The sequence below is a fragment of the Ambystoma mexicanum genome, chromosome 2p, assembly GCF_040938575.1.
Source record: "Ambystoma mexicanum isolate Mex_15411 chromosome 2p, UKY_AmexF1_1, whole genome shotgun sequence".
In the NCBI taxonomy this organism is placed as follows: domain Eukaryota; kingdom Metazoa; phylum Chordata; class Amphibia; order Caudata; family Ambystomatidae; genus Ambystoma; species Ambystoma mexicanum.
In genome coordinates, this window is record NC_090923.1 from 1391898812 (window position 1) to 1391924356 (window position 25545).

The following is a 25545-nucleotide window of genomic DNA, read 5'->3' on the forward strand; positions in this document are numbered from 1 at the left end:
ACGATTGCGATGTAGTCATCATTTCAGTGTTGGGATGCAAGCAATCCAAGCGTCGGCAGCCACGCTGCAGGATTTTGATCGAAGGAGAGCCCAGGCCTGCAATTATTGACACAGGAGCTTCGTTCAACATCATGAGCACAGGTCAGTTCAGTGGCATAAAGCATTGCCCATCCCTTGGACCTACCGGAGTATGAATTTTTGTGTAAGGAAGTGATACACCAATACCACTACTATGCCCCTGACATGGACACTGTCACTCTGTTGAGCCGTGACACTGCCGAAGAGCTTGATCCTGTCAAATTCGCATTTACTGTAAATGTGGAAGACATTGAGGGCCTACTGGCATGGTTTGCCGATATAGTCGAAGGGATGGACTGCCTCTGATTTCATGAGCTATGCCTACACATCGATCCCACAGTTCAACCAATGGCGGTGAAACGCTGCTGGGCCTCTTTCCATCTAAGACCGATGGTGGAACAAGAACTATGCAACCTGGAAGAGCCTGGTATCATCGAGAATGCGGTTGGGCCCTCACCATGTGTCTCCCCCATCATCGTAGCTCGGAAGCCCAAAAGCCTGCATGAAGTGTGCATCAGTGTAGACATGTGTCTTCCCAATAAATCAGTGAAGAGGGAGAGGTTCCACACCCCTACCATTGATGATCTGCTGGCCGACATTCAAGGCACGCAACACTTCTCTAAGCTTGACCTGCGAGCGGGCTACCATCAGCTCTGGTTTTGGCAGCCGCCGAGGTCTTCCAAAGCACCACCTTCAGGCCAAACACCCTCAGATTCTTCCTCTGCTCCCTGTTTACAAGATCGTCCAGCTTCAAAGGAAAATCCTCCTCCCGCTGCTCCACTTCGGTCACCCTTGCCTCATATTTCATGTCAAATAGCTCGACCCTGAGGTGATCATTTTCGATCCCCTCGAATCTTTTTTCCAGCACCTCCATCCTGCCTCTCAGGTCTGAGTTGGAGGCCTGGATGTCCCCCCTCAGGGCCTTGATCTCCTGTAAAATATCCTTAACATTGTCCTTGGTGGAGGGGACCACAGTACCTCTGGCTGGTGCAGGCTGAGGGGATGCCACCCCCACCTTAGCCATCATGTGGCCCATCTCCTGTACTGCTGCAGTGCCAAAAGGCTAGGCGATGCCCCTCCCCCTCCCAAAGCTCCTCTCCTTGCTGGCCCACCTGTGCCGGGCCCCCTCCAAGCCCCTAGAGGGCGCGTGCGTGGAAGTTGCAGTCACCTCAAACCACGAAGGGCCATTTGGTTGCAGTACCAGACCGGGGTGCGGAACCCAGCCCTTGCCCGCAACTCAGTTACAACAACTCCCCCCCTTCATCAACATGGGCACCCACCGTCAGGGGCTGGCTCGCAAATCCTGACCTGAAAGTCCTTGTGGCCTTTGTCCAGCAGCGAGTTACACACCAGCCCGGGGCGGGGGGCCTCCACATCTCAGCAACTACGCAGCCGGCAATCCTGCGCCCCCGGCCAAGCCTGTTTGCCACCATGGGTAACTGCAGCTGGAGGAGTCCCGCGGGACCCTGTCGTAGCCCTCCTGCCCAAACTGTGGTGGCCCAGGACCAATCCGATGTCGGGGCCCCTCCGATGATCCAGGGCAGGGCCGCTGGCTCAGGAATCTCGCCAAAGCCTCCCCTCGGAAAGTGAGCTCTGCCTAACGTCGGGCCAAGGATGTACGTCACCCCTGGGGACTCCAGCGATACCTCGCCCGCAACCTTCTTCTTCTGTCAAACGTTCGCTCTCCCCCTGTTGACCAGGGGCGCGCCAATTCGCCCAGGGCGCTGCTGCCTCTAAGGCCGGCCCTGGTTTCACTGGCCCATGTGGCATCCAGACATTACATACCCTCCGGTGTGGCATTATGCCCTGCTGCAGCCATACACAGTGGCCGAAGTCTAAAAATACAAGTAGTGGAACGATGTTCCGCTGCCCGCCCCCTTTTCTGCCCCGCCCCTTTTTCTGCTCCCTTCAATTCCCCGTACTCACAGTCATTCCCTTCCCTCTCAATTCAAACCCCCTGCCTAGGTCCTTCCTTTCCTTCCCTCAACCCCAAAAAGCTGTGATTTACAAAAGTTCTCCCAAGACCAAAGAACACACAGTGAAAGAATATACATTCACATGACGCCCCTAGTGTGTCATTGCCCCCTCAGCGGGCAGCTTTATGTGGCCTCACCTTCACCCAGTATTCGCACCTGTGAAGGGATAGGCCCATGACTAAATGCGCCCCTCCCATTACATGCAAAAACCTTTCTGCCTACACAAGCACCCCAGCATCTACCCCAATTCCCAGATTGCTGCCTGGGAATAGGCTTCATTCGCAAGCAGTTCATTAAAATAACCGAACTTGGCCAGCACTTGTGAGATAGCACAGTGCTGTTTGACACGTGATTGCTAACACAGAGCATAGGTTCAAGTCCCCAGGAGGGGAGCTGATATTTTATTTTTTTAGTGGCCTTTCCTACCGTTCTGCAACGGTACTCCAGGTCACATAAAGTAAGGGAACTATGATTGATTTCCCTGAGAAGTAAGGGAACGTCGTACCCTTTCGTTCCCTCCCACTTCGACCTCTCTATACACAGAGAAACAGACAAACACACATGAGCGAACTGATGCACAAACACACGCCAACTACAGTCACCCAGACATACTCTTGCACTGAGCGCCAGCACAGTCTCCCACCCCAATGAACACATATCCCAGCAGTTTGCAAGCCCCGCTGCAGCGCTGCAAACGATGCAGGTCTCCCTGGCAGCAGCAGGGAGGCTCAGGGGTGCAGCTTAGTCAGGGGTTACGCCTTATGGGGAAGTGGGCAGAGTGATGGCTGGGAGTCAAGGAGGAAGATGCAGGGTGAGACTAGGCAGCGTGTGTGTCAGAGAGAGAGGGGGTAATAATGATGTGTTATTTACATAGCACTTACGCCTAAGCACTTTACATAGGACATATTTACATACAATATTACCCAACCGAAGTAAGCACTCATTAATCGATCTAGGAAGGATGAAAGGTTGAGTTGGCCTTGCCAGGATTCAAACCTGTGACCTGCAGATCACACACAGATCGCAGTAGTGAGTGCTGAACCCCCTGAGCTATCTTACTGGCTACTCTGCAGGGAGTGTTAATTGCTCTGCATGCACTGGCAATAGGGTAAATCTTGGGATTCCTGCAGTGGGGTGGCAGTGTGATAGCTGGTTCTGGTGAGGTTATGAGGCCCAGGGACAGGAGATGCCGGCCTAGCGGAGAGTGCAGGCGGGCTGGATGCAGAGCTGTTGTCTGTCTAGGGTGCCGAGTACAGGGCATGAGTGCTAGGGGAAGGAGAGGGCCGAGGTACACAGCAAGCTACTCGCATGGCCCTACTTTAGGCAAACCCCGCCTCTGCAGAAAGCCCACAGCATAAACTGTCGTGCTGTCCAGTATGCGCGCGCGCACACCAGCTGAGAAATGCTGGGTGCGCTCTGTGCAGGCTTGCAGCCGAACAGCCATTACATATAGCACTGGAGAGCTTGGTGTAAAAGACTGTCATTTCCTGGCACTATAATGTTGCTGTCTAGCAGTGATGGAAATGTACCAAGTGGAACACCGCTCCTGGCCGTTTCCGCTCACTTCGACCACTGCTGTCTAGTGGCGTCTGGGTGCCACGGTGGAGCTAGAACTAAAAAAGTAGACGCTGGATTGGGCTGCCCACCCATCCCCAGAGCAGCCATCCATCACACCCACCCAGCATCCTTCACATCAGTCCAATGTTCCACCTGATAGTTGAAGTACCTTGTGCCAGGGCTGAGTTGAAACTCCATCAGCTTGGGTATATAACCAAAGGGCCAAAGCAGTGTGCGTGCTATTCGGCTATTGACATGGGTCTTTGTATTTGAATGCACTTCCCAGCCTCTTACTCTTACCAGTGAGACTATCCACACGCATGAAATGGGAGGTTTTAGCTTCAGTGGCGATCCAGGGCTGCCAGGGGGTGGGAGCAGAGCCGGTGGCTACACGATGCAGAAAAAAAGGGTTTACAAGCACCTTTTCTCTGGTTCTTTGTTTGGTATATCCATATTACAAGCAATTAACATGACATAACCGCCACAAAGCGCGTCTGTTTGCGGCGATCGCCAATTAAAATCAGCAATTAATAAGTAGGCAAGAAAATACAATGCAGAACTACACGAGAGAGGCGGGTGTGAGTTTGAAGTTGTCTTGGAAGGCCTTTGACAGCAGCCAGCCAAGGCTTTAGGATTGGGGTCGAATCTCCAGAAGGAAAGTTCAAGCCTGATATCAAGTGGGTAGGTGTTCATTCTCGGGGTTGGACCCATGATATGATATGATAGTTTATTTATATAGCGCCTATACACAATTTGTTTCAAAGCGCTTCATGACAGGGGACAAGGGAAAATACAAAACAGTCTTACAGGCCATGAAAAAAAGAAAGTGAAGTTAACTATCGTACTCGGCCTAGCGACATTTCAGATAGTGCAAGAGCTAAGACACGGGTAGGAAGGAAATGGGGAAACAGACAGCAAAGGTGCACCCGACTTCCGCAGAACTTTCGGGAGCTTAGCAAGTTCAAAGATTCAAAGAGGCAGGGGCGCTTGTACGCCAGGTTGGTCTGGCCTCTGTCGGTGAGACATTTACCGGGGATTCCATTAAAAAAAAAATGTATTCAAGTTATTACAATTTATTTATTTATTTACAATACATTCAGATGTTTGAACACAACACATCAATATCTCAACTAACATGTTTGAACAATGAGCAATTACAATTCCTTCCCCCAAAAAACGAAATCCCAATTTAAAATATCCAACATTTTTCAAAATAAACAGAATTGAGAAGAAAGGAAAGAATTTTAAAAATATATATATCATCTCAAAATATAAATGGACAATTCAGCAGTCCATCAAATCATAAAATTTTAAAGGTTGAGTTATCTTAATATCCAGATTCCTCCATAGCGCCATATTCTGATCATTTGTATTAATTCATGCACAGTCAAAACTCAGAAAACGACTCCATATTTTATCAAACAATTTTTCTTTCTTCCGCAGGATCATAATAACCCTTTCAGTATTGCAAGTTGAATACATTTCCGCTAACCTCATGTCTTTCGTGGGTATTACAGTCGTTTTCCAGTTACATAGAATTATCTTTTTCACCACCAAAGATGCTTCCAAAATTCAGTTCAGTTGATTATACAACAAATCATCCAATTCTGAATCTTCACCCAAAATCGGTGGACCTTGAATTTGGCCTCCTGGTGCACTCTGGGTCATTTCAGAGATGTCAGAGCAGCTGTGATGGGAGCCCAGAGTGCAGAGAGAAAATGAGCCTGGCTGCCTTCCTTTTCAGAAGTAACTGCTCAATATTACTTGTCGATGTCTAGGTACGAGGAGTTGCAGTAGAGAATTGGGGCTTAGACATGAGCGATTTTGTGAGGCAAAGTCAACCAAGGGAAGAGTTTTTAACAACATGTGGAGTTGCAAACTTGTTTTTTGAGCTCTGAGGTTGGTTTGGGGAATGAAAGTTAGAAAGCGGTCAAACAAGATCCCCAGGTTTCTGGAAGCCATAGAAAGAAGGCGGTGGGTTCCCAAAGAGGCCAGCCATTTAAAGGGAAGGGAAGCCCCACTCTTTCACGTCTCCTCTTTAGTTCCCCATATCATCTGGAGGTCCCACAGACGTAAGAGACCGACACAAGGCTGGCATTTTGATCATCATACATTTTTATTCAACTTAAGAAGGTTTGAGAAAATGCCTCACTAGCCCTAATGCTAAGAGGTGTTTTCCCTGCCTCAACAAAATGTTCTAATGGGTTGGTCAGGATGTCAAAAGCAAATAAGTCCACCGTCGTGCCAAAACCCTATCTCTAACCCTCACACCAATAACGTAAATGAAAATACAGGTGGTGGACTTTTTCTTCTTGATAGATCAGTAGTTCCACTGTAGCTCAAAACACAAAAGTTCTCAAAAGATGCAAAACAACTCCAAAACGATAGACAGCCTTGGCCCTGCAGACTGTCCGCTCCTGGTATTGCCAAGTGAGGGTTCCCTTCCTCTTGGAGGGCAACAATGTCTACTTTTCTTCAAGAGGCTTTGTCTCTCGTTCTCCAAAACAACTTCCAAAAGGATGGACAATCTTGTTCCTGCAGGTTATCAGCTCCTGGTGGTATGGCCAAGAGAGGGTTTCCTTCCTCTTGGCAGGTAACAATGTGTACTTTCCTTCAAGGAGGTATATGCTCCTTCCCCTTTCCTCTTCTACTCTCACAGTCAATCCGGTTCACTAACCTGCCAGACACTGTGGTTTTGAAGATTAGTTTAGTTGTGAGTATTATTGCTCAGCTCTCATTCCCCAGGTTTGGTTTCAGTGTTCTTGATCTTATTTCTCTTACAGTCCTAGCCACCCTGGTGCACTAACCTGCCAGGTGCTATGACTCAGGGGATTTCTGTGCATACAATGTGTTTGTATGTGGGGGTGCCAGACCCTTATTTCTCTTCCTTGCACCTGTAGCAGACTTGGTGAATTCACCGTCCAGATACTTCCACGAGGAAGATTGCCTTGGATGGTTCCCAGACTTGCCTCTCTTCTGTCTCCCACTCTTTGGGATTGCTTCTTTGTCCGTCAGGATCACTGACCCTGTATTCGGGGTCCCTACCCTTTGGGTAACTTCTACTACTGCTTCTTCTCTCTGTTTCTTGTACCTGTTGCAGCCCTGCTGTCTTCACCTCCCAGATACTTCCACGAGGAAGATTGCCTTGGATGCAATCTTCACGTGTGTGGTTCCCAGACTTGCCTCTCTTCTGTCTCCCACTCTTTGGGATTGCTTCTTTGTCCGTCAGGATCACTGACCCTGTATTCAGGGTCCCTACCCTTTGGGTAACTTCTACTACTGCTTATTCTCTCTCTTTCTTGTACCTGTTGCAGCCCTGCTGTCTTCACCTCCCAGATACTTCCACGAGGAAGATTGCCTTGGATGCAATCTTCACGTGTGTGGTTCCCAGACTTGCCTCTCTTCTGTCTCCCACTCTTTGGGATTGCTTCTTTGTCTGTCAGGATCACTGACCCTGTATTCAGGGTCCCTACCCTTTGGGTAACTTCTACTACTGCTTCTTCTCTCTCATTCTTGTACCTGTTGCAGCCCTGCTGTCTTCACCTCCCAGATACTGCCACAGGGAAGATTCCCTTCGATGTAATCTTCATATGGGTGTGGGTTCCAAACTCGCCTTTCTTCTGTCTCCCACTCTCCTGGACTTCCTTGTAGTCCACCAGGGTCCCTGGCCATGTATTTGGGGTCCCTCCTCTTCAGGTAACTTCTGCTACTGCTTCTTGGGGCCCCAGCATCTACCCATTAGCCAGCATACCTTGTTTCTTGGTCCGCCATGGCTGTGGGTCTGTCACAACTCCAGCTGTCTGCTGTGGGGGGAGGTCTGGGTTCACCATCCTCTCGCGTTCCTCTGTGGACCTACAGAAGTAAGTAAGGTTTTTGGGGATGTGGCTTTGCTTCCTTGCATCTCCCAGTGGCCAGGCACACCGGGATCTTTTGCTTCCTTGCATGGAGAGAACTGTCTCTCTCCTTGGGGCCGGCTTCTCACCTTCTTGCTCCCTTCTCAGAGTACCGCTCTGCCTGCCTTGTGAACTTCCTCTCGTACTGCTTGTGACTGCGGTTCCTCCATGGTGGGCTTGACCTCATTTGAAATGCTTCTTTCATCTTTATACTGGTAAGCGATCTCAATTGTCCACATTGATTAGAGCCTGCTGTTACTGCTTGCACAGTATTCAGCATTCTTCTGTGCATCTTCTTTGTCCCAGTTGTTTTGCTCTGATATTCATTTAGGAAGTTCTTGTTCTTCTTCGAATCAGTACATGGTGTGACTTTCATGTAGTTGACCCTACAGCATAACATGGGGGAGGTAAGGACTACACTATCCTGTGGGCTCTGTAAGTGTATGGGGGTTTGGTAAGGAGTATACCGTATTTTCACCTCCATGTCATCCCCCGTCACACGAGAGATATCCCGTCCCATGTGATCCTCCTGCTACGTTCCAACCCCAGGAGGATTATTGGACTGTGGCCGCACTGCCCTGGCCACATGAGAAGGGTTCTCACCCATCGGTGAAGGGACGTCATCTACGGAATCGTCACACAACGTGACAAGTGGTGAAGAGTTTGTCACATGGAGTGAAGCTGCAGAGTAAGCCAAGGCTGTGATGGTTGACAAGTAGCTGAAAAAGAAGAAGCTGCGTAAAGAGTCTCGAGAGAAGAGGAAAGAGAGGAGGAGAGTAGAGAAGCAGCATCTTCCACACGAAGAGCTGCAAATGATGAATGAGAAAGAAGACAAGAAATACAGGACGAAACAAATAGAGGAGTATTAACAGCAGCGATAATAAGTATGGTGCTGAGATAGAGCAGAAGGTGCATAGAAGGACAGGGAGGAGAAACTATAGAAAAGATAAGTGGATGATGATCAGAGGAGTAAATAGGGACAGTCGAAACAGAATAAGTCAACAGGGAAGAAGAGAAAATAAGATTGAGATGAGACCCCTAAACATGGGAAGAAATAAGGGAAAGATGAGAAGAATCAAGAATGGGGAGCTGCACGTCCTGCAGAGTGGAACTACAGGACTGAAGAAGCAAAGCACTGATCACGGTCCTCTGAGAGGACAATGAATTCGCTTAGATCACAGTAATTGGATCAGGGCAGTTAATAAAACAAAGTGATTAGATGTTTGGGCAGTGAAAACTCAAGCGAATGGAGATAGCCTGTGTGCTCTCCCCCTACCTGCTTACCACGACCATTCTAACTGCAGCCACACCACCATCAACAGACCACATCAGCACCCACATGCCACAGTGGAGTAAAAACCACAGCAACACCTACAGACAGCACCAGTAGCATGCAGCTGCACCCATAAGAACACAGCATCACCCACAGACCATGGCAGCAGTGCCTATAGACCACAACCACGCCCAGAGAATAGTGTCCCTGCAAAAGGACAGGGTGATTTTACCATGCAGCAATGTGAAATGGTGAGGTTTTTTTAGTAGGCTAAGTGTCACCTGTCGAACAGGCAGATATGAGCTATTTTCATTCCAGTTTCTCTACCTTATCCTGGGTGGAAAAACCCCATTCCACAAACCATGGTCCCTGTGGTTGATAAAATTGGCAGTGATTAGACACTTTATAATGAAAATATACGAACTGTGCTTGATACCCATATTGGCTCTATGTTCTTTCATCACCAGTCATTTCTACAACTGGCTTTTAAACGTGTAAAGAATTACGAAAAAGCCATCAAATGTATTTATTTTATTTTTGGGGGGTTACACCCCAAACCACCCCACCCCACCTATGTTTACATATTCCCTACCCACCTACCCATTATCTGCCCTTTCCAATCCCCCCTAAAAATGGTGTTTACCTTTTTCGTAATTCTGTACACGTTTAAAAGCCAGTCGTAGAAATTACTGGCGATGAGACGACGTTATACCCCCATATTGTATGCTCAACTTGACAGCGTAAACCTCTAAAACAGTCAATCCTCTTAGCAAACATTCAGGAAATGTAACATCAACGCAATCTAAAGCTCCTTATACAAGAAGCACGTCCACTTCAGAAGATATCCAAAGATGGAGCAGGTCGACTGAAGAACCAAACCATTGGGCAACATCAGTTATGGAGTCAAGCCAACAAGAACTAAGCAGGCGGTAGACCTCCAGAAGGAACGGAACCAACGAACCTCAATCGATGAGAACACCCGCACCCAGACACACATGCCAAGAACACGTAATCATTAATTTATCGAGTTATACTCAGAGTCTCGTCAAGCTAAAAACTTTCGAATTAGGGTTATCCTTCGTGCCAACATCTGATACATATGATACAACATTTTGATGAGTCGATCTGTTTCGTCGCCGTTTCATCCCTGCGCACACATTTCTGAGAATATCTTATACGGAAGACGCTTGGGCATCTTTATATGATCACCTTTGGATGCGGCCGAAGAGCTCCTATGACCCATACGTTCAAGATCACCTGTTAAATACATGTTGTTCACAAACGCTAACCAGTAACTAAGTTCTTTTTGCCAGATGGCTGATGATTTTATGCTGGTCCCAAACAATACGTCACTTACATTCAAGCCAGTTGATGTAGGCGGGGCCCTGATTATCATGGACGCAGTGCAGTAGGAGACCGAGCGCCGTGAGGATGAACGCCCTTTGGAAGACCGTAGTCAGAGGATTGAGAAGTGATGAAAGGAGTTTTAAAATATGTGTGTGTGCATCTGTCACCATAACGAAAGTACGTAGGGAGTGGCTAGGTCTCTAAGAGCAGCCCGCAATTATCAGCTGAGGGGACAGTTGCTGTGACAAATTGTCAAAGAGTCAGAGGGTTCATAAGCGTCAGGGTTTGTGAATGGCTGGACCGAACTTTGAGTGGGACGCAGCCGTATTCTTTTGGAGGAGCCACACAGGCCAATGGTGATGTATATTTAGGGTGGGTGTGGTCAAACAGTGTTTATCACAGATGTCTGTGGCCGTGCAGACGGAACTCCAGTTGTGGCACAGATCTATTCCCTGGGATGCAGTGCGTGAGGGACTGGTGAAGGAGGACGGAGGCATAGTTAGATTTAGTCGTGCAGCGCATTTCATGGAGGCCTGGTTTAAGAGGAGCCGTGTCACCACCTAGATAGGCTCCTCATGTGGGCCCGATTTGCCCAACGGGGAGTGGCCAATAGTTTGCACATGAATGAGATCCGGGTTACGTCTGTGAGGGTGCCGATGGGAAGAGCAAGGTTTTGAGAGCCTCACTGAAGGCGATTTGGTCCTCTATGCCGCGGGTGGTTCATGGGAGGGAGTTCCAGATGGTGGGTGTTTGGACTGAGAAGCAGCAGCCCCCCACGCTGGTTGATTTTGTCACTGGAATGACGAGAAGGGCTTTGCCTGATCTGAGCCTGATTATGTCAAGTCTCATTATATTATTTCATGTCAAATTATGGCTTGCCATAAATGACTTGCCATGTAATCATGATGTTATATTATGCTATGTAGGTGTTGATTGCGTGCTTCGTATATTCTGAACAATGCTGTTATGCTCAACCCAAGATACCTGTGTACCTTTCACCAAATGTTCAATCATGGTGACATACGCAGCCATTCCAAGCATGCTGCTCAGCCACTGGCTCCTGGCAGGAATGAGCTGCAAATCCCCGAGAGGGCGCCCTGAAACCCCCAATAGCACTAGAATAAGGTCACCACTATGGGGAGCGTTTTATTAACTTTGAGGGTTGCCATTTTCCCACCTGGGAATGGTTGAAGTCTTTTGCATGAAACTATGGCCCTTATATTCTAGACTTCCTCAGTGAGCCAGCCATCATATTTAGGTTCTGTGTTCACTGTTTGGAACATGATTAGAAGCAGGACTCAGGCCAAACAGGGCCCACACATCCCTGAACTACTGGACCTGTACTAAGCCAAGAGGCAGGCTACAGTAGAGGAAGAGTACCCACAGTGTTCATTTCTCTCTGGAAATAGAACAGAATCCTTTGACAGCAGGCTTCCTATCTAAGTCCTGGTTCTGTGCCAGCCACTGAAAGCTGCCACAGTGACATAATATTACATCATCAGTTATGGAAAAATCGAATTATTGGCAGGCCTATCTATATCCCATGTACTGGAAGAGTTGATCGGCAAGAGAGCGATTTAAAGTCTTTTTTTTAATGCAAAGACGAGCCGTCCTTTGCACACCGCTCTGCCCAGCCTCATGTGCCGTTCACCACATGCAGCTCAAAGACCATCTGTGGGGGGTACCCCATCTCCAGCTACAATAGACTTTTTTTCAGTGCTTAATTTGTAAGAAAATAAGGTCCAGGGCCCAAATATTGTAGCAGGCCTGTGACACACCGGGGTGGACGCCACCCACGCCTGCTCCATACATACATAGAAGGTGATGAATGGTCGGACTCTGTCAGTGTCGAGGTAACACATTAGCTGTGGCTCGAAATAACAAATGTTCAAGTGTTTCTTTAAAACACATCATCGCTAACATTTTGCTCTAAATCTATCAGTGGAAAGTGGAACATATTGACCACCTAACTACAGACAAAAGAGCAAACGTGCTTTCCTCCTATGGCGAATTAATGGACACATACAGGCAAAATCATTACTGAACCAATGGCATTTGCTGTGAAACACTGCAGTATGGCCTTCTTGTATAGATTGTTGCTCGTGACAGGCCCTCCTCTTCGACACTGAACTTTTCACTGACCTGGTCCATGTGTTGGGGCTGCTCACTGGTGAATGTCGTGTTGCTGCCGACCCACCCTGCTGTGGCAGTGCTGCTGGTTATTAAGATGGAGAATTTGCACCCTTGTCAACGCAGGCTGAGTGGAGCAGTGTGCAGCAATGGCCAGCATGCGTGACCAACCTTGCCACTGTCCAACTCATTGTTATTCATGAAAAGGGATAATTAGCTATGACCTCCCAACCTAGGCCACACTGTTGTCGCTTGTCGTGTCACTACAACTGACTGACAATTAAAATAACAAAGATGTCAAAATACAACTTAATCAAACTGAGCTCAGAAATAAGTGCCAGAGCTCGGAAATAAGTGCCAGGGCTGAGCCCTGGCCAACACCCCCACAAATTAAGCACTGCATATTTTTCTAAATGGAATGTACCTCCTTTGGACCCAAAGTATGGGGGGTTGTCTGTGTGGCCTCTCATTGTTAATGGTTATGTTAACACCTGGGATGTCAGTGTCAGACTAAGAGAGCAGTTTAGAGGAATTGTACGTTTATGAACGCAGAGGTGGCCCCCCTTTCTGGTTTTATCTGCACTGGGATAAATGCGGCCATTAAACCCCTCCTCCTCTTTAAGGTGCCCTCCATGGTGGGTCTTAAGTCACGCGCCTCCCAGCTCAAGTAAAGTCCTTGCATTATCCATTCTTCAAACATCTAAGGGCCTTGCTAGTGGGCCAATGGAAAGTGTGGAGCCTTCAGCCAGCAATGCTATGTCAGCTTCAAGCACCCTGGATTCTGGGGCTGGAAGCCCTTCATTTGTTCAGCACATGTAGAACTATAGGTCCCAGGATGTGCTCTCTGCATGCTGGTGGTCATGTGTGAAATCTTAATAGCATCGTCAGTAGTTTGTGCATGAGATCTCCCATTTCCTGCCATGTATGCTGTGGCTGGAAACGCTACTGTGCAAGCACCTGTGTCTCTAGTCAACACGCCAGAGCCATCTTAAAGGACATACGCAGAGTAGCAGGGCATGGCTTCAGTGTCCTAGGGGCCCTGCCTGATGCCGTCATCAGAGGCACATTTCTCTCGGCTCTGGTCAGCGTGCAGCCCTGTCCTTCCATCAGCTCCCTTACTTCGTGCTCTGAGCCAGAGGCGTAGCCAGGATTGTCTAACAAGTGGGGCCTGAAGGTAATGTTGGGCCCACCACAGTGACTTTAATATCTTTAAATGGCCACACCACTGCTGAGTGGGCATTTTCAGATTTTGGGTGTACCTTGACCACTCAGGCCCTACGCTGCCTACGCCTCTGGCCATGTTGACACTGGCAGAGGAATCCCAGGTACCACGCCACAAAATAACCCCCAGAAGGGCCAAACCACAAAGGGGCACAGGCATAATACATCATAGCTCTGCACATGGCTACATCAGAAAATGCAGCCCACTACAGAGAACCCCAGGTACCGGTGCTTGCGAGCTCCAGCCGCTCAAGTCTCCCAGGCAGGGGCCATCATGTCAATGATTCCGACAGTTCAAAGCACGCAGTATAGTGCAGCATTATCACTCAGAAGATTGCACGCTTGTGGCCCTATTGTAGTATTTGTATTGGTGGTTGCTGTATCAGTCTGCATTCAGGTAGCCTTCAATACGCAGAGGTATTCAAAAGCTGTCTCACAATTTGCTGGATTGCCAGTACTACAGTGCTTCATTTGTAAGAAAATAAGCAGCAGGGCCCAAATATTTTCTAGCACGCTTGTGACACAGTGGACAGCAGTTCCCCACCATTGCTGCCACCACCCACAGCTGCTCCCCACAGTGTCGACACATTTGGCATTAAGCTACAGCTCGCACCTGCTCATTGTGGTTGATGGATGCTCTGGCTACCCTTACTTCATAGTCAATGTTCTGAGCCTGAGACAATAAGTGCCGTGGCGGGTGCTCAGAAATAAGTACCAGGGCTGAGCCCTGGCAAACACCCCCACAAATTAAGCACCGCAGTACTAGTCGCTGGAATGGGTATTCATTGATTTGCAAATCAGAGGTTTTTTAGTGGTGTTCTACCTTGTAGTAGTTTGTGTGCACTTCGTGCCCTGGGCAAGACGTCCTGAGGTCTAAGTGCTGCTCTAGAGCTCGGGCTGGCCTACCCGAAGGGCCGTCCCTACCGGTTGGCATGGGGCGGTTTGCCCCGGCCTAACTCCAGCTACCGCTGAGGACCATCTGATGCTCATGGCCTTCTCCTTGCTTCTTGCCTCGGGTGTGGTGATGCGTTGGTCTTTGCCTTACTGGTGTTACTTCCTAATATGGCTGTCCTCCATTCTGGGTTTGTCTTTCTGCCACAGGTACTCAGTGGAAGGGTTCATTGATAAGAACAAGGACACCCTGTTCCAGGACTTCAAACGCTTAATGTATAACAGGTGAGTGGCAGCGAGAGTGAGAATGCGTATGCCTGTGAGGGTAAGAGGGTGCGTAGGAGGGCGCAGCAGACCATGAGCCCTTGCAAGTGAGAATGTGTGTGCCTGTGAGGGTAAGAGGGTGCGTAGGAGGGCGTAGCAGACCATGAGCCCTTGCAAGTGAGAATGTGTGTGCCTGTGAGGGTAAGAGGGTGCGTAGGAGGGCGCAGCAGACCATGAGCCCTTGCAAGTGAGAATGTGTGTGCCTGTGAGGGTAAGAGGGTGCGTAGGAGGGCGCAGCAGACCATGAGCCCTTGCAAGTGAGAATGTGTGTGCCTGTGAGGGTAAGAGGGTGCGTAGGAGGGCGCAGCAGACCATGAGCCCTTGCAAGTGAGAATGTGTGTGCCTGTGAGGGTAAGAGGGTGCGTAGGAGGGCGCAGCAGACCATGAGCCCTTGCAAGTGAGAATGTGTGTGCCTGTGAGGGTAAGAGGGTGCGTAGGGGGGCGCAGCAGACCATGAGCCCTTGCAAGTGAGAATGTGTGTGCCTGTGAGGGTAAGAGGGTGCGTAGGAGGGCGCAGCAGACCATGAGCCCTTGCAAGTGAGAATGCGTGTGCCTGTGAGGGTAAGAGGGTGCGTAGGAGGGCGCAGCAGACCATGAGCCCTTGCAAGTGAGAATGTGTGTGCCTGTGAGGGTAAGAGGGTGCGTAGGAGGGCGCAGCAGACCATGAGCCCTTGTGAATGAAGGAAGATCGTGAGGTAGGTCCTTCTCTGCAGCAGAGTCTCACTCACCCCCCCCCCCCCCCCGCCTCATGAAAATGCTCCGTGGTTTGGGATCTCGCCCTCGTCTCAAGCCGCGCCAGCCGTCTATGCTTCCCATGTGTCTCGGCCATTCCATCCTCCTTGCCACCCAAGAGCCGGCGAAGGGCAATTTGCAGATCTCCACATCACTGGCCTGCCTGAAGCAATGGCGTCTACTGTACCCCACGCGAGGCCAAACCAGAACTGGGAGAGGTCCCAACAGGCTGATGCCTCTGATAGGCTCGTGGTAGGGCTGGCTCAGCCTGTCATGTGATGGACTAGGCCACAGCTGTAACTCGGCTAGCTGGGGAGTTGCCTGTCCTGTCTACGTATCAGTCCCCTTCTGTTCCCACTTCAAAGCACATAACTAGTTAACTGGACAATACCGACCCCTAGATCACTGCCCAGCTGCCATACTCCAAACCCCCTCATTATCATCTATTTCCATACATATTGTGGGGCGATCTGGGGTCAAGTCCTAAAAAAAGTGGGGGGCTCCTTAACATACCAGTTGAATGTGGTATCACCAGAAATAAGCATATCAAGCTGCCGTCTGAAAAAAGTAGTAGGACTTTTAAAAAAAAAGTGGAGCAACGTGAGCCATCGTGGCGCAACACTCTGAGAAATGCTACTACTTTTCCTGGGAAAAATATGTTTGAACACAACAGTGTGTGGTACTGGGAAGAGTTTGTATTTGGTTCTCCCTGCATACACTCTGTTACCCCCTGTAATTTATCATGTGTAATTGTTATTTTTATAATGCACTTAATACCAGCGAGTGGTTTCTAAGTGCGGCATCGGGATTCGAACTATTGTTGTGCTGTGTTGTCTTGCTTCCAAGACAAACGGTTGCCCTTGAGCTATCCTTCCTCCCCACCTGAGGTCAGTTTGCCTCTCTCTATGCCATGAATGAGTGGGCATTGTTTGGTCGCTCAGGTAAGTTAAGGCTCAGATTACTTCCCCCGTAATCTTCATTACTCCTAGTCCTACTCTTCCTCGTCACCGTACTCGCCTATGAGGCCCCGCCTCCCATACAGGAACTTATTTTTTCCCCCAGAGGTGTAAACCTCCTACTTACCCACAATACACCAGTACATAACAATCCTGGACAGAATTCTGGCCCTTCCACACCATGGGAGGGTGCAGAGGGTCGGCAACAGTGTAACGAGGAAGAGTAGGACTAGGAGTAATGAGGATTATCGGTAAGTAATATGAGCATTACCTCCACGTCACTCTTCCTCGTCCCAGTACTCACTTATGAGGCATACCCAAGCCAAACCAAGTGGAAGGGCCCAAAGAAAGCAGGAAAGCAAGGGGGCACCCAGGAATCAATGCAAAACACCAATTTTATTGTGCAATTGAATAGAACATCACAGCTAGGCCACGGACATCACCCCAACTCCAAAGTAACCACCCATACAATTGCCCATATTAAGCCTGTAGTGCATAATAAAAGTATTGGGGTCCGCCAAGATAGCCGCCCTGCAAATCTCATGCAACGAAACACAGTGAGCATCCACCCAGGAAGCAGCCATGTCCCTGGTAGAACAACCCTGCACACCCAAAGGTACAGGAAGACCAGAGGCCAAATACGCCATAGAAATCACAGACTTAATCCAGCCCCTAATGGAAACAACCGACGCCTTCCTCCCTGCACCAGCCGCATCAAAGGTCACCAGAAGACGGCTGGAACGCCGAACAGGTTCCATTCTGTCCAGATACTACAGGACAGCCCGACGCATATCAAGGGAGGGCCACAACACCACCTCCAGGGACAGAGGGGCAGGAAAAAGGCTGGGGAGCACCACTGTGACAGATGAAACTTAGAGGCTACTTTAGGCAAGAACTGGGGATCACACTGCAACACCAAGCAGTCAGGTTAAGATACAAAGAAGAGGAGGGCGGCAATGGAGAGCCCCAATCCCCCCCAGACACTGTGCAGAGGTGATGGCAACCAGAAAAGCCGTCTTCAGCGTTAGGTGCTTAATATCAACAAGTCCAATAGGCTGAAAGGGAGCAGACTGAAGAAACTGCAAAATCAGGGACGGATTCCAAGGGGTCTGGGGGGATCTGAACACACAGGAGACCCTGAGGCCACTCGATATTCAAGGCGTCCACCCCCCCCCCCACCCTTACGGTCGGGAACCATGTGCAAAACTTGAGAACCTTGGCCGAGGATGGGGACGCAAACTGATCCAACACTAGTGTTCCGAACCGGAGACAAACACTGGTGTATTATGGGTAAGTAGGAGGTTTATACCTCAGAGTAAAAACATATATTTTTTCAAGTTCTTTTATGGAAGGCGGGCCTCATAGGTGAGTACTTGGACGAGGAAGAGGGACATGTAGGTAATGATGCTTGGTTGGATGACCAGATGACCCAGGGTCACGCGGGATCCCATGTTTCTCTTCTTACACTTTACATTTACAATACATTGCCATCCAGTACGTTAATCTAAGGTTACAGATCCCAGAATGCATTTGTTTATTAAACAAAAGCCCATTGAAATTGAGCCATTAGACAGTCCTACTAGAGGGGCCGCTGACCCTGCCTATCTACTCAAGTATGTCTTCCGTTGCCCTCATAATGAGGAGTCTCGTTCCAGGGTACCGTGTGGTCCCCAAGCTTGAGTCTGGTCGGCCATAGGACTGGAGTGGATGCAGAGGTGAATGAGGAGTCTCCTATGTCCCATGAGGGCCCCCGTACACCGTTGCCATATCCAATAGACATTGAGCCTGTCATGCCATTGCCATGGTTCCTTACCAGTATTCCTTCTGCTTTGTAGCAGGAACCCAGTGCTGCGGGAGATGTGGCCGGAGGGGAAAATACATATCTCCGAGGTCACCAAGCGACCCCAGACGGCGGCCACGCTCTTCAAGAACTCCATGATAGCCTTGGTCGAGAACCTGGCCTGCAAGGTAAGGGCTGGAGCCGGGGTCATTGATTGTGCGGGTGAAGGTGGGCAGCCAGTGCTGAGGATAGACAACCTTTCTCACAAAATCCTGTGACAAGTGCAGCACCCCCCACTAAGCCCCTGCCACTGAGTGGTCTTGAAGTCAACAGGGCAGCTTGCTGTTCCTTGCAATAAAAGGCGAGTCAGCAACACATGACCTTGCCGACGCCATACCTATATTGGCAGAGCTCATACGTCTCTTGATTTTAAGACCACGTAGGTCTCTTCCTCAAAAAAGAGGCTTCTTTTATGGGGCGTGGTAGGGATTGGGGAGGGGCAGTCGGATTGCATAGGTGCATCGTGTGAAGTATAAAGAGCACAGGAAAGGGGGAAGCATGTTTGCCTCTTGCGCCAAGAGTCATTTGCAGGGATGAACTGGGCTGTGAGGCCATTGGAAGGTTGCCACTTACCACTCAAAGCCAGGTACAGCCTGGAAAAACCGCGTCTGACGTCTGTACCCAGAAATGTATTGATGCCCTGAGTAGCAACAGGTAGGGAGAGGCGGCGGCCATTACACACTAGGGGCGAACGCACAGTAGCTGGCCTGCGCAGCACAGTGTGTGTGGCGTTTCAGATGCTTCGTATGAGAAGCGGTTCAGAGTTAATGCCAACGCCTTTCTGGAGGCATACACCGTCAAGGATACAGCTATGCCACTTTCCATAGCTGGTTTCAGGGCCAGCAAGCTGGATCGAGGGCACCCTCTGAGTCTGCATGCCTGTATGTGCGAGGGGGGGCTCCTGCACCTCCTCGCATATACGGACAGAGCAACCTGGAGCGGGGCAGTTCAGCCCCCACGCGCAGGCCCCTGCAGAAGGTACGTTTATGTTCATTTATTTTTTATTTAAATATTTGTGCATGTATGCTTGTGTTATGAGTGAGTGTATGGTGATGGGTGCTCGCATGAATGATAGAGTGAATGTGTGTGTGTGTGTGTGTGTGTGTGCGCGTCTGTGTTTGTTTTGATCCATTGAGCTGATTTTGGCGAGTGGGGGGTTAGGGGGGAAAGGAGGGTTCTACTAAATGCCTTTGTTGCACAATCCCCATTCCCACCTGCTAAAATCAGTTCTCCTTCTGAGGCGCTGTGGAGCCCAGGGAACAGGGATGGTATTTTTTTTTACTGGATATCTATCATAGATATCCAGTCAAAAATACCATGCTCCCCCCCCTAACCACCCAGCATTAATTGCAAACTGTCTGGCTTTTTACCCATTCTTTTATAAAGTATGCTCTAAAATGCAACTCTTTAAAAAAAAATGGGGGGGAAACTACCTTGCGTGGTTCGGGCTCCCTCGCTGCGCTCGGTCGCTATGGTATTTTAGTGGGAAATATTTATGCCCCTCCACTAAAAAAAATTCACCAGCTCTCACTGTGTTGGGTAACGGTTTGGGGAGCCCAAGGACTGTGGTGGGAGCAGGATGGGCGGGAGCACTGGGATAGTGGTGGGAGCAGGATGGGCGGGAGCACTGGGATAGTGGTGGGAGCAGGATGGGCGGGAGCACTGGGATAGTGGTGGGAGCAGGATGGGCGGGAGCACTGGGATAGTGGTGGGAGCAGGATGGACGGGAGCACTGGGATAGTGGTGGGAGCAGGGTAAGGAGAGCCCAGTGTCTGTGAGGGGGTGGGGAGAGCCCAGGGACTGGGTAGGAGTGGGATGAGGGAGCCCAGCAACTGTGATGGGAGCCGGTGGGGGAGCCCAGTTACTATACTGGGAGTTGGGTGCGGTGACGGCGCACAATAGTTCATAGCCATTTGGTCTTACTGTCCATTTGGCATTTTTGGGGGGGACCCGGCCTGCCCAAATTTTGCTCAGGGGTGGCCCAGGCCAAAAAAGTTTGAAGACCACTGGTCTAGAGCCTTAGGTCTTCTTGTTGCAAACACTGCTAAAGCGACGGGCAGAGAAGTGAGATGTGGATCTTGTTATGTGATTGGACAGGACAAAAGATCTGGACAGCTGCGGCGGAAGGGTTCAAAGTGGCAGGGGCTCTCGCCAGGGAAATCTCATGTAAACGTTGAAGGGAAGCGAGGCATTTGCGTGCGTTATTTGTGTTTTCTACAGACAGGGCCTGCAAAGGTGCCCGTCTTATTTTAGGTTAGAAATGTGCCATGGAGGGCCAAATCGCACCCAGAGCGCACACTCATCTTTGACTGCGTTCTACACCCCAGTGTTCTCACCATTTTCCTCCACTGGGGCTCCCTGGACAGCCACGAGCCTTCTCCAGCAAACCTCATAACCATCGAACAGAAACACAAAGCTGGCATCAGAGTGAGGAATGCACAGAGCAAGCACGATGTATCCCCACAATGGGGCGTCTGCCCACGCATGTTTCGCCTCCAAGGCCTTCATCTGGTCATCGATCGTGCCACTCCACTGCCCTACACACCACTTCTGCTCCTATGGGAATTCTTGATGCCATTTCCTGGAAGTGCCGCTGGCATCCATCCTTTATGGCCATGATTGCACTGACAGCTGCCCCGCCACCTAGGACCGGCCTTAAGGACAGCAGCGCCCTGGGCGAAATGGTGGAAGGGGCGGGGCCAGGATGGGCCACTTTATTTATTTATTTATGTATTACCCTGCTCGCTCCAGCAAGGAGGGAATGATATCAATAGGGCGCGTCAGCAGCCCATTGTCATTGAATGAGCCCGCCGCCGCGGGTGCATTCAATGACAATGAGGCACCTGCCACGCCTTTTGCCACTACGCCAGCTCAGGGGAGCTTTTGAAAGACTCCCCCGAGCTGGCGTGGTGGGGGGCTAATGGCTCCCGTTTGTCAATAAGGGGGCCCGCAGCGGAGGGGCACATTTTAAATGTGCCTGCCGCCACGCCGTCTCTCACAACGCCAGCTCGGGGGAGCCCTTGAAAGACTTCCTGCAAGCTGGCGTGGCGGGGGCTAATGGCGCCCTGGGGGGCAAGGCGCCCCGGGTGGTCGCCCGGCTCGGTGGTCGCCCGGCTCACCCCCACAAGGCTGGCTCTGCCTCCACCCACTTGATTTCACTCTCGTTCTGTAAACTCGTCCGCTCTCTCGCCCCCCCTCGACCCCATTCCACAGAGTGGCAGAATGCAGGTGCCCTGGAACTGCTGGCTGTCTAAAAGTTCTCCCTTCCCACCTTCTAATTAGCATTTCATGCCCCAAAGTTCTCTTACCGCCACACCCTACAATGCCAACCATCCCATCCCACCATTATACCTTGCTGAATACCTATCATTCAAGCGATACAAAGAACAAACTTGCCCCCTTCTCTATAGTCACACCAGTGACGTCGCCAGGAATCAAATTTAGCAGGGGCACAGAGGGGGCCACAGACAAAAGGAGGGGGGCCATAGACACAAGTAGGGGGTGCCCTTAAAAGGGCAATGTGTGACGTCAGAAGCACTCCTGCAGAGAATCGTTTGTGCCTACGCCCCACTGCACCTCCCCTCCCATCAGAATGTAGGCACTAAACCATTAAGTCACTAATGACCCATCATTAGCTGTTTCGTGCGCTATATTCTGATTGGAGGGGCTGCTCTTGGCTGCAGGGGGAATTTAACAGCTCTTCATTGTTGTGCGGCATCATTGATCGTGGCCCTGTGTGTGCTGTGTGGGCAGACACAGTACTGTAAGTAGCCGGCTGAGGTAGAGAGGGCACACGGGGGGGGGGGGGCAGGATTTCATCAGAGGAGGGGCCCAGCCTCTCCCCCAGTCTCCTCTCTAGTGACGCCATTGAGTCACACAGCTCGGAGGAGTCTTCTCCACATCTACACCTTACTGCCCCCCCCCCCGGGCACCCCTCACATTCTGACCTGGCTTCAGCACTCCTAGGCGCACAGCGCTCTCTCAGCTGTCTGTCCCACATCCCCCTAGCACTGGCTTCTTTACTTTGATAGTCCACAGTAAGTCCTCCTATGCCATGTGCCCATCACACTCCGCACCTAAGTCAAAAAAGCCCTCCCCCACCCCCACCCCCCAAATGCACGCATGTGCTGCCAGCAATACTAATTCCATAACCGACTGCTCTTTGCCGGCGCCCATCCTCCCTTCTCCAAAGCCACTCTGGACATTCCCACAAACAAAATGCTATCGGGCGATCAATCAGCCCCGCCCAGTAGCTGCCCCGTTGCCCTTCTCATGCCTAGCCAGGATTGTCTAACTAGTGGGGCCTGAAGCTAATGTAGTTGGCCCACTGCAGTGACATTAACATCTGTAAATGCCCACACACTGCTGCTGAGCAGGCAATTACAGATTTTGTGTGTGCCTTGCCCGCTCGGGCCCTACCCTGTCTACGCCTCTGCTTCTTGTAACAATTGACTGACCATTTACCTCTTCTTCTGCAGCCTCAGCCACCCCCCAACATGAGGGAGCTCGTTTTTGAAATACTTCTCTTGCCAACATTATTTAGCCAATAATGCCTACTGTGATGGACTGTGTTGGTTGTAATGGCCTGTTGCTGCAGCTAGCAGGCCGTTACCTCCTGCTACAGCCCGACAGTCAAAACATTATGTCCTTTATTTGGGCGCTTTGAGACAGAATTTACTTGCTTTATAAGCGCCTAACAAGTGAACAGTAAATAAATAAATAAATTATCATCCTGGTGCGGATGGTGCTTTCTTTGTGGAAAAGAATTGTTTGTGTCAGAGGCACAACGCTTTTTTTCACACAAAATAAAAGTACAAGGAATATAGCCAGCAAGGAAATAGAAAAGGGAACTCTAGAAATGTCCCCTCTTGTATGTGGCCAGCGAGAGAACGCCGCGGCATCGAGGGGAGCGAGGAGTGGAAGGAGTGGCAGCTAAGTGAACGTATTTCAAATGTTAGCAATGGTGGCCGGAAGCAGTTGGGGCTCAGCGGGGAGCGTCTGGAGCAAGCCCGCGCAGTCAAGAAATTGATCGGAACGCGGATTTCAACGATTAGATTCAGCCCACGTTCCGCGCAACCTGATTGGTTATAGTGGCCTCTCCAGGTGTTCATTTCTTTCCAGAATCTTCTTGGATTTTTTAATGTGCATGAAATGTGGGCTGTTGTTCCAAGTCAATGCGGAGGAGCAAAGAAAAGAATAGCATTTTCCCTGCGCCAGGGGTGAAAATAGAGGAAGCGGCAACAGAAATGATGCCGTTAAACCACTTGCCAACAGTAGGACAACATCAAACCCAGAGCCTTTCACTTGCCAACAGTAGGACAACATCAAACCCAGAGCCTTTCACTTGCCAACAGTAGGACAACATCAAACCCAGAGCCTTTCACTTGCCAACAGTAGGACAACATCAAACCCAGAGCCTTTCACTTGCCAACAGAAGGACAACATCAAACCCAGAGCCTTTCACTTGCCAACAGTAGGACAACATCAAACCCAGAGCCTTTCAAGGGATTTTAAGTGAAGTTCGAAACTTGACAAACACACTTGAAAGTAGTAATGAAATTCATGCTTCGTTTGTTTTGTTCTCCTGTTTCTTTGATTCCCCTCATTTTTTTTATCAGCACAACTTATTCAGCTACAGCGTTAGGGGCAAAACGAGTACAAGTTCTCACCAAGCAGCACTTTCAGTGTGATTTGGAAAAATGTCCGTTTTCTGAACTGAGCTTATTTTTTTTTTCCTTTTTACCCGAATTAGTCTTTGACAAACGCCCTGTTTAGCTATCTGGCTTCAGCAATATTCGGCCAAAATCTGAGCCTTGGCAAAACGTTGGCAAAATATTGGTGACAGCCCTCGCCGCCTGTGTAAACTTCATCACCACAGCGCTGCTCCTGCTTCCTCTTCTGACTTCATCTCTCAACCCCACATGACACTGGCCGCCAAATCTTTCCGCCCGCCGTTGCATTGCTAGGAACCGGTGGGCCCAAGAGTTTGGTGACCTGACTCCATCATCCCCCATGGACCACACGAAACATTGTGTAATTGTTGGCAATAAAAGGCAGTGGGTTTTTATTGCACATTACGTAATAATACACAAAACATTATAATCATAGTAATAATACATAATGTATATACTTTTGGACATGGGGTCCAGAGGTTACGCCCTCTGGCTTGTGCCGCCGCCTTGTTCCCACGACGATGCCCTGTATCTCTTTTCCTTCTTTTTTCTCCCTTTTTCTTGGGTGGGAGGGTCCTTGGGAAAAGAAAAAGTAAACTGCGTACACAGGATACTTGTTTGAAGCTCCGTACGGAGTCCCAAACTGATTGTGCTCTCTGGCTGTTCCGGCAGCTCCTTATATTGGCCAGGGACTAGCCATGGGCTCTGTCTGCCTGTGTGTGGGCTTTGTCCAGCCTCTGGCCGGCTGGCAGCGACAGCATTTTGCACCTTGGAGTCCCCCCTTTGTCCCTACCTGGTGTTTCCTGCTTCCCCTGCCCTTGACGGTTCGCACCTTCTTGATGTTCCTTTGTACAGTGGTGTTCCCCACCTGGCCATCCATCCTGCCTGGCTCTAGGAGTCTGAGGGGTTGCGAGGGAGAGGTGTTATGCTTCTTTCCCTAACACTGGCTGGTGATCTGCCAGCCACTGTCCTGCCCTCTCCCTTCCTGTCCTCCTTGCCCCACCGGTTACTGGGCCCCGCTTTTCAGCTGCGGGGTGCTCCCCCCCCAGCGCTGTCCATTCCACTCTCTTCTGGCTGTTGTCTTCACTCTCTGGCCAGTCTTATTAGGGGGTCTGATGCTCCATGTTCTCCGCCGCCACTTACCCACTTACCTTCTATCCATTGGTCTTTGGCGGGGGACGATGGAAGCCTCCAGGCGTGTGGAGACTCAGAGCGTGGCCACTCATGGGTGTCAAAAAGGGTCCAATGTGGACCCTCTCCCCCTCTCACTCCAGACCACCCCATCGGGGTGCAAGCATTCCTCACGTATCTCCTCCTATCGCCATTTTGCCGATAACCCTCAGATCTTCTCATGCCCCATCCCCCAGAGCTCCTTCAGGCTCACACCACTGACTGCCTTTCCTCCACCCAGCACTGGGGGGGCGCTCCACTTCTGATACTTAACTCAGCGAAACCAAGATTCCTCACTGCCTCGCGCCCACAGCCCCGATCCTCTTCCACCTCAAATTCCCGAAGACGTAATCGTCATCACACCACCTGCCTCCTCCTGAAACCCAGGATTTACAGCCTGACTCCTCCTATATCCCGGGACGGAAATTGAGGAGCGCTGTTTAGGTCTTACTTGTAGCCTGGAAGCGCCCGGTTAGCTTGACACT

The 25545-nt window shown here is 50.2% G+C and overlaps 1 protein-coding gene across 1 annotated transcript in view; it reads left to right on the forward strand.

The window, feature by feature from the left end:
• MYO1G (myosin IG) overlaps positions 1-25545 on the forward strand; it is a 1030638-nt gene that overhangs the window by 397349 nt on the left and 607744 nt on the right. Inside the window, exons 13-14 of the mRNA XM_069645825.1 lie at positions 14577-14651; positions 18214-18346. Coding sequence (XP_069501926.1) covers positions 14577-14651; positions 18214-18346 — 208 coding nt within the window. The remainder of the gene's footprint in view (positions 1-14576; positions 14652-18213; positions 18347-25545) is intronic.